The 15746-nt window shown below is 43.8% G+C and overlaps 2 protein-coding genes across 2 annotated transcripts; both read left to right on the top strand.

The window, feature by feature from the left end:
* The first annotated feature begins 383 nt into the window (after nt 1-383).
* LOC117778387 (immunoglobulin lambda-1 light chain-like) lies at nt 384-5884 on the top strand. Its single transcript, XM_034613890.1, has 6 exons — nt 384-530; nt 611-928; nt 2180-2221; nt 3525-3824; nt 4583-4749; nt 5876-5884. The coding sequence occupies exons 1-6, from the start codon at nt 488-490 to the stop codon at nt 5882-5884; spliced, it is 879 nt and encodes a 292-aa protein (XP_034469781.1). The 5' UTR covers nt 384-487.
* Nucleotides 5885-11032: 5148 nt separating this feature from the next.
* Nucleotides 11033-15243, top strand: LOC117778592 (immunoglobulin lambda-1 light chain-like). Its single transcript, XM_034614285.1, has 5 exons — nt 11033-11179; nt 11260-11574; nt 12826-12867; nt 14168-14467; nt 14842-15243. The coding sequence occupies exons 1-5, from the start codon at nt 11137-11139 to the stop codon at nt 15099-15101; spliced, it is 960 nt and encodes a 319-aa protein (XP_034470176.1). The 5' UTR covers nt 11033-11136; the 3' UTR covers nt 15102-15243.
* The last annotated feature ends 503 nt before the right edge of the window (nt 15244-15746 follow it).

Raw genomic sequence — 15746 nt, 5'->3', positions numbered from 1 at the left:
CAAGAATAATAAACTACAACAACGATATGATGATAACTATGTGAACTGATATAACTCCCGTCATGTTCTGAGGCACGTTCAGTTTCCTTTGTTTAATCTTTAATCTAAACATCGTAAACGAGTGAATTTAAAAGACCATGAAGATGAAATATATACATTTATAAATACATACACACTTATACACATCCAGCTCCATCTTGTTTTCAACAGCAGACATTTGAAGCTTCAACACGAGCAGCGTGTCAGAGACTGAAGTTTCATAACGTTCCCGTCATGATCGTTTCACTGCTGAACTCAGTTTATTATTTTGGTTTCCTCTTTACAAACTCCCCCTCATCAGAAAACCACACGACAGCTTCAGCTGAACCAGCTTCCGCCTCCTCTGTGGGCCGCAGGGGCTGATGGGAGGTTCGAGGACCCATCTGACCTCGTCCTCGTTAGAGCGCCACTTCTCCTCAGGTTCACCCGAGGAAACACCCTGCACAACATGCTTCTCCTCCCAGCGGCTGCTCTGTGCTGCCTGTGTTCAGGTGAGTGTTTCCAGCCAATCAGGGGCTAACACGCTCCACCTCACCGCCACTCTCACCTCCGTCCATCTGTCTGTCTACAGCGCTGGTTGCCATGGCAGCAGGGCCGACTCAGGACCAGTTGTCTTTGACCATGAGAGTTGGTGACCGGGCCTCGTTCAGCTGTGGAGGAACTGATCAGTGTGGCTACATATACTGGTTTCAGAAGAAAGACACAGGAACGTTCAGACTGATTCTTGATATTGATACAAGAAGTGGTGATATTGATAAGCGTTACAATCATCCTCAGAAAGACGACTTCACAGCTGAGAGAGAACAGAACAGCTGGGAGTTGAAGATAAAGAAAGTTAAACCCTCTCATGCAGCCACGTACTACTGCGCCTGTCGGAAGTCTGGAACCCACAGTGAGAAATGATGTGTGCAGCCTGAACAAAAACCAGCATGAGGATCAGTGGAAGAGAGAAGTAAACCACAGCGTCACATGTCTCACCTCCATCCGACAGCTGTTCTCCACCTTTCTATTCTAAAGACTCATACGTTCAGCGACGTTTCCTCAGGTTTGCTGTCGTTCCACAGACAAACCTTTTCCATCGCCGCCCTTTAAAGGCCCAATCAGAGCAGGCGTCTCGTCTCCAACTGGTTCTTTCTGTTTGGACGGCCAGAGGAATCGGGCCTGGAACAGAACTCTGACAGTTCAACCCTCACACCAACACTTTGCTGATCCAGAAGAAAGAAGCGCTAACGTTCGGGGCTCAGGTGGAAAAGGAGAGGACAAAGAAGAACTAGAGTCACTGAGCTGTGGTCGTAGTCCTCCACCAACCAGGGCAGTTTCAGTCCCTCCAGCTGGGACATGGGACACTCACATTAATATGAGGTCACTGGGACCTTTGACCTCTGGAGTCTAATAATTGAATCTTTGAGTCCAAGTGATAACTGGTTCAAATATGAAGAAACTCTCTAAAGACATGCTTGATGGAAACGTGTTAAAGAGGACAAACACATGTTCTGTGAGGCCACAGTGACCTTGACCTTTGACCTTTGACCACCAGGTTCTAATCAGGTCGTCCCTGAGTCCAAGTGAAGGTTTGTAGCAGATTTGAAGAAACTCCGTCAAGGTGTTTGTGAGATATCGTGTTCACAAGACTGGGACGGACAATCTGAAACAAGGAGAAGAGAAAAGTTACTAAATTCATGAAATCGTGTGAAACGTGAAAATCATCAGGAGCAACAACGCTAACGTTTTATATCGTAGTAATGATGTTTCATAATGAACTCAGTGTCAGTTATAGCACATGATGACAAACGATTGGTTAATCCTGATAAGCTGCATCTGTCATCTTATTGGTCGCTACACTTTATGATGTCATTTTATGACATCATCATGACATCATCATGACATCGTATACCCTTTACCCGCCAATAAACCGAACCTGCTAATATTTGCTTATAATCACTAAACACAAGGACCAGCTGAGTTCTGAAAGTATTGGACAAAATCAAAGTTTGACCTGATGGTGGCGCTACATGAAAAGTCCGAGGCTCATCAGAGTTAGTGCGGTTCATCCTGAGGGGAACATGAATGTTGTGCTGGCGTGAACATGAGAGAAACACCGTTGAGCTCAGACGGTTTTTGTCTGAGTCTCTTTCACTGTGGATGTTCATCTTCGGCTCAGGAACCAAATTGTTCGTAACTGGTAAGAAACACTTTTCTTTCCCTTCACTGGTTCCACTGTTGAAAATGTGATGAAAAGAGTTTGAACCATGTTTGATTTTTCCTCGTTAGGACAAACTTCCTCTTACAGACTTTCTGAAATGAACAAACGTGTGACAGTGAAATGTCGCTGCACATCAGACAAATCCTCTTTTTCTGCTTCAGGTTTGTTCAGAGTCTAAAAAGTCTAAAACGTTTTCTGGATTCTCTTCAGCTGCTGCAGAAGGAATCGGAGTTTTCTTTCCTCGCTCCTGAAATAAATTCACTGCTTCACGAGCGTCCGTCGAACCTTCTGCCCCGAGCGCTTTGAGACGGACTCGTTCTCCTTCTTACACCTCAAACGCTTGCTCAACTTTCTGTTTCAAAAATAAGATAAATTAACTAAGTTGTCGTCTCAGGATGAATATTTTAAATTAAATCAGCATTTTCACAATAACATAAAATCGACTTAAATAATTATGAAAGTTGCTTAAAAATACCAGACTGATATTTATGTTTTTAATATAATGCCTGCTGATATATATCAATCTATATATTTTACTAACTCACGGGAAATACATTTAGTATTTAACGTTAAAGATGTTGTTCTGATGAATGCAATTGCCCTTTAATGGTGAATGTGGATTTTTGTGTATAAACAATAATGAGAAATATATTTGGAATAAATTAAAGATAAATAGGTTTGTCAATAGTCAAATGTTTTTCATTATATCCCAAATATTTGTCTTATGATAATATTCTTAATATGACTTAAATATTTCTTGTACCACAACTTATATTTGGTTTGATGTAGAATTTGTTAGAAGTTATGAGGGAACATTTCAGTGTAAATACATCATCATGCAATTATAAATATTTAGTACTCAACCGACATAAAATAGATATTTTTATACGTATATATGAATACGTATAAACAAATCGTATATATCTGTCTCAGTATAAAAGATAGTTACACCTTCACACTTTGTAATAAACAACAAATGATGTGACCATTAATGTTTTGTGTGTATTAGCAACACAATCCTGTAATATTGATATCTTTCATTGTATTTTAAATGATAGAACATGTACACACATTGACAATATGATAGAAATAGTGATAAATATATGAATCTATGATGAAATGAAGTTGAAAGGCTGTGACTGTCGCTCTGATGATACATGTGATGTATAACGATGCCGTGCAGCAGCTGAATCTATCTGTGAAGTATCGATGAGCTGTTTCCAGGATCAGACTGTGAAGTGCAGAGCTGCTGTTCATGTGCATGTGTGTTGTCAAACGTCAGATACGCCGGTGGTGAAGCCCGTGGTGAGCGTGTACCCGGCAGCATCCAAAGACGCCCTGGACAGGAAGAGCTCCCTGCTGTGTGTGGCCTCGAACATGTCTCCTCCTCTGGTCCAGTTCTCCTGGACAAGACAGAGGGAGGGTGAGAAGCCGTCCCCTGCAGAGGGAGAGCAGCTGGAGCTCAGAGAGGAAGGACGCACCGCCTCCATCATGGTGGTCGACCGGGACGCTTCCTACACGTACACATACAGCTGCCACGTCAGGCATGAGGATGTCACAGTGGAGGCCCCGGCAGAGCAAGGTGAAGGAGGTTTGGTGACTGTGGTGAGCTTCATGTGTCTGTGTCTTTATTCCAGAGCGTGGACTTTCACTTTGAGAGCAGGACTTATTGATTTCACATTTTGTAAAGCTTTCGTTCAAACCCCTGCACTTGCACTCAAATAGCCTCTGCTTGTGCTCAAACTGAGGCCAAAACCAGGATCTCAGCTTCAGCTTCACTTCTGACAGGAAGCCGGTGTCGTCATGAAGCCGCGGAGGGCCTGCGTACGTGAACCTGGTTAAATTAGCCGCCCGTCCGGCACGCTCACAGATGTGGACACTAACGCACTTACAACGAGGACGGGACAATTTCATTTGTCAATATTACACCTGGAATTCTATTGGTCGGGAAATTTTGACAGATTTGTTGCAAATAACAATCTGAGAGCAGAAGTTTCACGTGCACAGAAGCAACGTGAACACGAGGAGAAGCTGAAGCTGGAGCTGTCATAGCCACAAAATATCTGAGCACAAGCAACTAAATATCTGAGCACAAGCAACTAAATATCTGAGCACAAGCAACTAAATATCTGAGCACAAGCAATTAAATATCTGAGCACAAGCAACTAAATATCTGAGCACAAGCAGGGTCAGTCTGAGAGTGAATGTGGGGTTTTGAGTGAAAGCATTATAAAATCTGAACATGAAAGATAAGATGAGCTAAGTTCTGCCTTCAAACTAAAAGACCAAGCTCTGAAAAACTCATGTGGAGACTGAGCCTGACTTCTTGAATTCTTTCAGTGGTTTGTGCACTTCCAGCACCGACGACTCCAGCACCGACGACTCAAATACTGACGACTCCAGCACAGACGACTCCAGCACAGACGACTCCAGCACCGATGACTCCAGCACAGACGACTCCAGCACAGACGACTCCAGCACCGATGACTCAAATACTGACGACTCCAGCACAGACGACTCCAGCACAGACGACTCCAGCACCGATGACTCCAGCACAGACGCCTCCAGCACAGACGACTCCAGCACCGACGACTCCAGCACAGACGACTCCAGCACCGATGACTCAAATACTGACGACTCCAGCACAGACGACTCCAGCACAGACGACTCCAGCACCGATGACTCAAATACTGACGACTCCAGCACAGACGACTCCAGCACCGACGACTCCAGCACAGACGACTCCAGCACAGACGACTCCAGCACAGACGACTCCAGCACAGACGACTCCAGCACCGATGACTCAAATACTGACGACTCCAGCACCGACGCCTCCATCACAGACGACTCCAGCACAGACGACTCCAGCACAGACGACTCCAGCACAGACGACTCCAGCACCGATGACTCAAATACTGACGACTCCAGCACAGACGACTCCAGCACAGACGACTCCAGCACCGACGACTGAAATACTGACGACTCCATCACAGACGACTCCAGCACCGACGGCTCCAGCACAGACGACTCCAGCACAGACGGCTCCAGCGGCCTGGGCCTGGTCTGAGCGGCAGGTGAAGCTGCTGTGTCTGCTCTACACGCTGCTGATGGTGAAGAGTCTGGTTTACTGCTGTGGACTCGCTCTGATCCACATCCTGAGAAACAGGGAGCGTCCGGCCGCTGCACAACAAGAAAACAAATGGTTTACATACAAAGTACAAAAATAGCACAACCGTAATATAATGATAAATACATATTGTTTGATACATACATGTATTTACTAACAGTGAAGCATGTTCAGTATTTTATCCTCGTGGACAGAAATTAATAACTGAATGAACTTATTTACTAGTGATTTATACAAAAGTAAGAATTTCTTCTGTTGAAACTATGATTTCCAGTTGATAAAAGTAAAATCCAGATAATGATATAAAGTAAAAAAATATTTTTAAAGTAAAAACATGTTTTTCCTGATAAAAACAGACGTATTGTTTATCACTGTATTTCAGTACGATTGAGATCAACTGTTAACACTTTGCAGTTGAACATTAATATGTTATAAATTCACAGTTTAGTTATTGTAGTTATTCTGCTAATACCCTGATTTGACTCATTGATATTTGTCGGCTGCAGAGGAACTAAAGTTGAACTTCACAAACTTTAAACGGATGAAAAACAAATCAGGAGTCGTGTCCAGATGTGATCCAGGCAGAAATATCCAGATGTTTGAGGACAAAGATTTTCATTTTGAAAATGTGTGTGACTGTAACTGAACCAACAACTAAACCAACGTAAATAAAAATGCGATGACGTCACGTGAACTAAACCACGTTGGTCTCTGCACATGAAGGTTTGTCTGGAAACTGGGACAGAAATTCATCATGGTTCTGCTTTTCTCTTTTTAACAATCAGGTTTTATCATTATCATGAGGACAAAGTTGTTGACTTGTGTGACGCTGTGTGTGTGTGTTGCTGAGCGGGCGTCAGGAGTGTGTTCAGCAGCAGATATCAATCTGTTCTCGTGGTTTTAAAAACAGCAGTCGACAGTTGAGCTGTGTGGTTTCTATCGAGGGTTTGAACTTCAACAACACGTCGACAGTTACAACCTTCAGACCGTGAGAAACAACTTCCACTCAGAGACAAATCAGCTCTGATCACATATTAATAACAGTTACACAACAGAAAACCTGTTATATTTCTGTCTTTAAAACTGTTTTGATCCTGTTGTTGTTGTTGTGACGTCCCTTTCATTCCTTACATTAACACAGTGGTACATTTATTTGTTATAATGGTTTTATATGAAGCTGAAATAAAAACGTTGATTTATTCTTTGAATAAAACAAACTGTGAAACGTCTCATTGCATGTTTTCTACTGTGCACTTGATTTTTCTGTTTTCAATTATTATTGATTCTAAATAAAGTGGATTAAAACAAAGTTAAAAGGTGGAGACATTTGTTTTTCACTGAGACGATGATTTCATGTGATTCCTCTTTTCGGACGTTGTATTTTACTATCGGGTCTTGGATTTGTTTTCCATGATTCCACAAATGTAAGTTCAAGATTCAAGATTCAAGAGTTTATTGTCATATGCACAACGATAACATTAAACAGTCGCTTGCAATGAAATGCTTGGGTCACAGGCTCTCTTATAACAATGCTCAATCAAAATTTAAAATTTAAAATAAAATATACATATCTAAAATATATATATACACCTAAAGAAAAAGAAAAACAATAGTGCAAATATGCAATAGTGCAAATATGCTAAGGTGCAGAGTTATGACAGATTGGAGGAGTTTAAAAGTCTTATGGCCTGGGGGATGAAACTGTCTCTGAGCCTGGTGGGGGGGCCCGATGCTGCGGTACCGTCGGCCAGACGGCAGCAGGCAGAACAGTTTATGGCTGGGGTGATAGGGATCTTTAATGATCCGGTTGGCCTTCTTCCTACACCGCTGGGTGTAGAGGTCCTCCATGGATGGTAGCTCCGTCCTGGGGATGTGCTGGGCAGACTGCACCACCCTCTGTAAAGCCTTACGGTTCAGGGCGGTGCAGCTGCCGTACCAGGCGGTGATGCAGCCAGTCAGGATGCTCTCTATGGTGCACCTGTAGAAGTTGCAGAGAATCCTGGCATCCATGTTGAGCCTCCGCAGCCTGCGGAGGAAGAAGAGCCGCTGTCTGGCCGTCTTCCTGATGGAGTCTGTGTGATGGGTCCAGGTCAGGTCATCACTGATGTGAACCCCGAGGAACCTGAAGCTGCTGACTCGCTCCACCGTAGTCCCGTTGATGGAGAGGGGGGCGTGTTCTACTCCTTGTCTCTTCCTGTAGTCCACGATCAGCTCCTTTGTTTTGCTGACGTTGAGATGGAGGTTGTTGTCCTGGCACCAAGATGTCAGGGCTCTGACCTCCTCTCTGTAGGCCTTCTCATCGTCGCCGGTGATCAGGCCTATGACGGTTGTGTCATCAGCAAACTTAATGATGGTGTTGGAGCTGTGGGTGGCCACGCAGTCATGCGTGAACAGGGAGGACAGGAGAGGACTGAGCACACAGCCCTGGGGGGCACCGGTGTTAAGAGTCAGGGTGGAGGATGTGGTGCTGCCTATCCGCACCGCCTGTGGTCTGCCCGTCAGGAAGTTCAGAATCCAGTCACGGAGGGCGATGTTGAGCCCAAGGTCTCTGAGCTTGGTGACGAGCTTCAGAGGCACGATGGTGTTGAATGCTGAACTGTAGTCAATGAACAGCATTCTCACATATGTGTCCCTCTGGTCCAGGTGGGAGAGGGCAGTGTGAAGGGTGAGGGAGATGGCATCTGCAGTCGACCTATTTGGCCTGTAGGCAAACTGAAGAGGGTCCAGAGAGTCAGGGAGGGAGGAGGTGATGAAGGTTGGACTAGCCGCTCAAAACACTTCATGATGGTGGAGGTGAGTGCTACTGGGCGGTAGTCGTTCAGGCAGAGGGTTTTTGTTTTTTTGGGAACAGGGACAATGATGGTCTCCTTGAAACATGCGGGGACTACAGACTGGAGCAGTGACAGGTTGAAGATGTCTGTGAACACATCTGCCAGCTGATCTGCACACACCTTGAGAGCTCGGCCTGGAATGCCATCAGGTCCAGGTGCCTTGCGTGTGTTGATCCGGTTAAGTGATCTCCACACATCTGCCCTGGATATTACAGGGGGCAGCGGTCCTCCTGGGCCTCTTGGATCTCCACAGCCGGGGAGTTGCTCTCAAAGCATAGAAGGTGTTCAGATCCTCTGGGAGAGATGCAGACACTACATCCGCACTGCTGGTCTTTGCTTTGTAGTCAGAGATGGTTTTGAGTCCAGCCCACATGTCCCTTGTGTTGGAGCCCTCGTAGTGAGACTCCACCTTGTCCCTGTAATGTCTCTTGGCACTGCTAATAGCACTCCGGAGCGCGTACCTGGACTTCCTGTACTCCTCCAGATCCCCTGAGATGTAGGCATCAGTCCGTGCTTTGAGTTTTGCATGGACGTCACCATTAATCCAGGGCTTCTGGTTTGGGAATGTTCGTACAGTAATCCTGGGTACGACGTCATCGATGCATTTGCTGATGTCGCAGATGACCGCGTCCGTGTACGTGTTGATGTTGTCATCCTGGAACACGCACCACTCCGTCATGCTGAAGCAGTCCCGTAGAGCCGAGTCTGATTGGTCGGTCCACCGCTGAATGGTCCGAGTCACCGGTCTGTCACGTTTGAGTTTCTGCCTATAGGAAGGCAGCAGCAGAACTGAGACGTGATCCGATTTGCCGAATGGGGGGCGGGGGAGGGCCTTATACGCATCCCGGAAGGGAGTGTAAACATCGATTCTTTCTTCCATTTGATTTTCTGAATGTATAATTTATACGTGGCAGTTTGTGACCATCCTTCTGTTTTAACACTGTATGTTGAGCTTCTATGTTGACAGTCTGAAATAAAGATGTTAAAACAAATGAATGAATTAAAAGTTTCCACTCTTAAAGAATAAAAACTTCACGAGGGAGAAAACCACAGAAGAAGACCAACAATCATTTCCTGTCGAGTGCGGAGTTGGCTGTTGCACATGTGCTCGCAGAGGTCCGCCATCTTGTCTGCAGGCAGGTACTCAGGTTCAGCTCCTTTTGATGAACACACGCAGTCCTGCAGAATCCATCTGACATCCAGGTCTCACACCTGAACTGAGCAAATGATGCCTGTGTGTGTGTGTGTGTGTGTGTGTGTGTGTGTGTGTGTGTGTGTGTGTGTGTGTGTGTGTGTGTGTGTGTGTGTGTGCGTGTGTGTGTGTATGTGTGTGTGTGTGGAGGACGAAGGTCACTCTGGATTTAATCACGTGAGTTCTCTGCAGCCGGGCTGTGAGGAGTGTGTGAGACTCATGGAGGTGGAAACCAAAGAGCTGATCTCATCCAGGAACACACTCCTGATAAATTCTGACCTTTGACCTTCACTGGATCAGCTGCAGAAACTGTCCATCGTCCTCAGTGTCTCTGCGCTGTCCTCAGTGTCTCTGAGCTGTCCTCAGTGTCTCTGAGCTGTCCTCAGTGTCTCTGAGCTGTCCTCAGTGTCTCTGGGCTGTCCTCAGTGTCTCTGGGCTGTCCTCAGTGTCTCTGAGCTGTCCTCAGTGTCTCTGAGCTGTCCTCAGACTCGTTCACTTCACAGAAAACTGACTTCATTTGGAATAAATCCAAACACACTGGATCTGCTGAGGAAGTTTAATGATCGATGTGTGAGATCAAACTCTGCAAATGGTGAATAAGAAGTATTTGATCTTTCATCGCGGTCGAGTGGAAATCTGAACATCAGGAGAAAACTGGAATGACACAATGAGAAATGTGTCACGTTGAAAGAGCACTTGTATTAGAACTTGAGTGTTTCTGTGATCGTCCCTGAAAAGACAGAGACTGAACATGAACACGGAGGTTTGTGGACTTTCAGGAGGAAAACGGCTCCAGTGACTCTTGTTCAGTGATTTCATGGATTCCATTTCATTTAGACAGTTTCTCTTTGGACACGTATATAAATAAGTAGATTTCACAATAAGAGGCAACATATAATTGGTATGTGTTATACACATAGAAGTAAAAGTATTCTGCTCATCATGGTGAGAAGTTGTGTAAAAATATAAAAAATCTTTCAAACTAGTAAAAAGCAGAAAAGTTGTTTGATATTATTTTAGATTCTCCCATTGGACGAGATAACTAACATTCCACTCTGGGAACATGTGCTAAGTTTGATTTCTAAAGTTATTTTCCAGTGAGGAGTTGGACACTAGAGGGCAGCAGTATCATTATTATTAACAGCAGTAACTGAATGTCGTACCAGACACTAGAGGGCAGCAAAGGACAAGTTATAATCCTGACTGCAACTAACTGATGACGTTTAACTACTATGACACTTTATAATTATAATGATACAATAATAATAAACTACAACAACGATATGATGATAACTATGTGAACTGATATAACTCCCGTCATGTTCTGAGGCACGTTCAGTTGCCTTTGTTTAATCTTTAATCTAAACATCGTAAACGAGTGAATTTAAAAGACTATGAAGATGAAATATATACATTTATAAATACATACACACTTATACACATCCAGCTCCATCTTGTTTTCAACAGCAGACATTTGAAGCTTCAACACGAGCAGCGTGTCAGAGACTGAAGTTTCATAACGTTCCCGTCATGATCGTTTCACTGCTGAACTCAGTTTATTATTTTGGTTTCCTCTTTACAAACTCCCCCTCATCAGAAAACCACACGACAGCTTCAGCTGAACCAGCTTCCGCCTCCTCTGTGGGCCGCAGGGGCTGATGGGAGGTTCGAGGACCCATCTGACCTCGTCCTCGTTAGAGCGCCACTTCTCCTCAGGTTCACCCGAGGAAACACCCTGCACAACATGCTTCTCCTCCCAGCGGCTGCTCTGTGCTGCCTGTGTTCAGGTGAGTGTTTCCAGCCAATCAGGGGCTAACACGCTCCACCTCACCGCCACTCTCACCTCCGTCCATCTGTCTGTCTACAGCGCTGGTTGCCATGGCAGCAGGGCCGACTCAGGACCAGTTGTCTTTGACCAGGAGAGTTGGTGACCGGGCCTCGTTCAGCTGTGGAGGAACTGATCAGTGTGGCTACATATTCTGGTTTCAGAAGAAAGACACAGGAACGTTCAGACCGATTCTTGATATTAGTAGAAGTGGTGATATTGATAAGCGTTACAATCATCCTCAGAAAGACGACTTCACAGCTGAGAGAGAACAGAACAGCTGTGAGTTGAAGATAAAGAAAGTTAAACCCTCTCATGCAGCCACGTACTACTGCCTCTGTTGGGACTTTGGAACCCACAGTGAGAAATGATGTGTGCAGCCTGAACAAAAACCAGCATGAGGATCAGTGGAAGAGAGAAGTAAACCACAGCGTCACATGTCTCACCTCCATCCGACAGCTGTTCTCCACCTTTCTATTCTAAAGACTCATACGTTCAGCGACGTTTCCTCAGGTTTGCTGTCGTTCCACAGACAAACCTTTTCCATCGCCGCCCTTTAAAGGCCCAATCAGAGCAGGCGTCTCGTCTCCAACTGGTTCTTTCTGTTTGGACGGCCAGAGGAATCGGGCCTGGAACAGAACTCTGACAGTTCAACCCTCACACCAACACTTTGCTGATCCAGAAGAAAGAAGCGCTAACGTTCGGGGCTCAGGTGGAAAAGGAGAGGACAAAGAAGAACTAGAGTCACTGAGCTGTGGTCGTAGTCCTCCACCAACCAGGGCAGTTTCAGTCCCTCCAGCTGGGACATGGGACACTCACATTAATATGAGGTCACTGGGACCTTTGACCTCTGGAGTCTAATAATTGAATCTTTGAGTCCAAGTGATAACTGGTTCAAATATGAAGAAACTCTCTAAAGACATGCTTGATGGAAACGTGTTAAAGAGGACAAACACATGTTCTGTGAGGCCACAGTGACCTTGACCTTTGACCTTTGACCACCAGTTTCTAATCAGGTCGTCCCTGAGTCCAAGTGAAGGTTTGTAGCAGATTTGAAGAAACTCCGTCAAGGTGTTTGTGAGATATCGTGTTCACAAGACTGGGACGGACAATCTGAAACAAGAAGAAGAGAAAAGTTACTAAATTCATGAAATCGTGTGAAACGTGAAAATCATCAGGAGCAACAACGCTAACGTTTTATATCGTAGTAATGATGTTTCATAATGAACTCAGCGTCAGTTATAGCACATGATGACAAACGATTGGTTAATCCTGATAAGCTGCGTCTGTCATCCTATTGGTCACTACACTTTATGATGTCATTTTATGACATCATCATGACATCATCATGACATCGTATACCCTTTACCCGCCAATAAACCGAACCTGCTAATATTTGCTTATAATCACTAAACACAAAGACCAGCTGAGTTCTGAAAGTATTGGACAAAATCAAAGTTTGACCTGATGGTGGCGCTACATGAAAAGTCCGAGGCTCATCAGAGTTAGTGCGGTTCATCCTGAGGGGAACATGAATGTTGTGCTGGCGTGAACATGAGAGAAACACCGTTGAGCTCAGACGGTTTTTGTCTGAGTCTCTTTCACTGTGGATGTTCATCTTCGGCTCAGGAACCAAATTGTTCGTAACTGGTAAGAAACACTTTTCTTTCCCTTCACTGGTTCCACTGTTGAAAATGTGATGAAAAGAGTTTGAACCATGTTTGATTTTTCCTCGTTAGGACAAACTTCCTCTTACAGACTTTCTGAAATGAACAAACGTGTGACAGTGAAATGTCGCTGCACATCAGACAAATCCTCTTTTTCTGCTTCAGGTTTGTTCAGAGTCTAAAAAGTCTAAAACGTTTTCTGGATTCTCTTCAGCTGCTGCAGAAGGAATCGGAGTTTTCTTTCCTCGCTCCTGAAATAAATTCACTGCTTCACGAGCGTCCGTCGAACCTTCTGCCCCGAGCGCTTTGAGACGGACTCGTTCTCCTTCTTACACCTCCAACGCTCAACTTTCTGTTTCAAAAATAAGATAAATTAACTAAGTTGTCGTCTCAGGATGAATATTTTAAATTAAATCATCATTTTCACAATAACATAAAATCGACTTAAATAATTATGAAAGTTGCTTAAAAATACCAGACTGATATTTATGTTTTTAATATAATGCCTGCTGATAAATATCAATCTATATATTTTACTAACTCACGGGAAATACATTTAGTATTTAACGTTAAAGATGTTGTTCTGATGAATGCAATTGCCCTTTAATGGTGAATGTGGATTTTTGTGTATAAACAATAATGAGAAATATATTTGGAATAAATTAAAGATAAATAGGTTTGTCAATAGACAAATGTTTTTTCATTATATCCCAAATATTTGTCTTATGATAATATTCTTAATATGACTTTAATATTTCTTGTACCACAACTTATATTTGGTTTGATGTAGAATTTGTTAGAAGTTATGAGGGAACATTTCAGTGTAAATACATCATCATGCAATTATAAATATTTAGTACTCAACCGACATAAAATAGATATTTGTATACGTATATATGAATATGTATAAACAAATCGTATATATCTGTCTCAGTATAAAAGATAGTTACACCTTCACACTTTGTAATAAACAACAAATGATGTGACCATTAATGTTTTGTGTGTATTAGCAACACAATCCTGTAATATTGATATCTTTCATTGTATTTTAAATGATAGAACATGTACACACATTGACAATATGATAGAAATAGTGATAAATATATGAATCTATGATGAAATGAAGTTGAAAGGCTGTGACTGTCGCTCTGATGATACATGTGATGTATAACGATGCCGTGCAGCAGCTGAATCTATCTGTGAAGTATCGATGAGCTGTTTCCAGGATCAGACTGTGAAGTGCAGAGCTGCTGTTCATGTGCATGTGTGTTGTCAAACGTCAGATACGCCGGTGGTGAAGCCCGTGGTGAGCGTGTACCCGGCAGCATCCAAAGACGCCCTGGACAGGAAGAGCTCCCTGCTGTGTGTGGCCTCGAACATGTCTCCTCCTCTGGTCCAGTTCTCCTGGACAAGACAGAGGGAGGGTGAGAAGCCGTCCCCTGCAGAGGGAGAGCAGCTGGAGCTCAGAGAGGAAGGACGCACCGCCTCCATCATGGTGGTCGACCGGGACGCTTCCTACACGTACAACTACAGCTGCCACGTCAGGCATGAGGATGTCACAGTGGAGGCCCCGGCAGAGCAAGGTGAAGGAGGTTTGGTGACTGTGGTGAGCTTCATGTGTCTGTGTCTTTATTCCAGAGCGTGGACTTTCACTTTGAGAGCAGGACTTATTGATTTCACATTTTGTAAAGCTTTCGTTCAAACCCCTGCACTTGCACTCAAATAGCCTCTGCTTGTGCTCAAACTGAGGCCAAAACCAGGATCTCAGCTTCAGCTTCACTTCTGACAGGAAGCCGGTGTCGTCTTCGCCGGTGAGAGTGAATGTGGGGTTTTGAGTGAAAGCATTATAAAATCTGAACATGAAAGATAAGATGAGCTAAGTTCTGCCTTCAAACTAAAAGACCAAGCTCTGAAAAACTCATGTGGAGACTGAGCCTGACTTCTTGATTTCTTTCAGAGGTTTGTGCACTTCCAGCACAGACGACTCCAGCACCGACGACTCCAGCACCGACGGCTCCAGCACAGACGGCTCCAGCGGCCTGGGCCTGGTCTGAGCGGCAGGTGAAGCTGCTGTGTCTGCTCTACACGCTGCTGATGGTGAAGAGTCTGGTTTACTGCTGTGGACTCGCTCTGATCCACATCCTGAGAAACAGGGAGCGTCCGGCCGCTGCACACGAGACGACGGAGTTTCCTGCAGCAGCTTCAACTTCTCACTGACTCCTGTTGAGTTCACTCTGCTTCTCTTTTCACTTCAAACATTTGTCTGAACTGTAACTTTGCAAAGTATAAAATAAAGGTTTTTTTATGCTGAAGACATTAAACATCAAAATGAAACACATCTCATCTCCTTTACATCTGATGTGAACTGACTCCTCGTCTTTGTGCATCAATAATAATTCACACTGACGCTCTTTCACATTAACCCTGTGTTGCATGAATTATTACTTAACATGTTAGAAACAGGTTTTAATGTGTTTTATGCTGCACAACAAGAAAACAAATGGTTTACATACAAAGTACAAAAATAACACAACCGTAATATAATGATAAATACATATTGTTTGATACATACATGTATTTACTAACAGTGAAGCATGTTCAGTATTTTATCCTCGTGGACAGAAATTAATAACTGAATGAACTTATTTACTAGTGATTTATACAAAAGTAAGAATTTCTTCTGTTGAAACTATGATTTCCAGTTGATAAAAGTAAAATCCAGATAATGATATAAAGTAAAAAAATATTCTTAAACTAAAAACATGTTTTTCCTGATAAAAACAGACGTATTGTTTATCACTGTATTTCAGTACGATTGAGATCAACTGTTAACACTTTGCAGTTGAACATTAATATGTTATA

The sequence above is a fragment of the Hippoglossus hippoglossus genome, chromosome 17, assembly GCF_009819705.1.
Source record: "Hippoglossus hippoglossus isolate fHipHip1 chromosome 17, fHipHip1.pri, whole genome shotgun sequence".
Classification (NCBI taxonomy): Eukaryota; Metazoa; Chordata; class Actinopteri; order Pleuronectiformes; family Pleuronectidae; genus Hippoglossus; species Hippoglossus hippoglossus.
The sequence above is the reverse complement of the archived record's forward strand: the minus strand, read 5'-3'. Positions and strand labels throughout refer to the sequence as shown.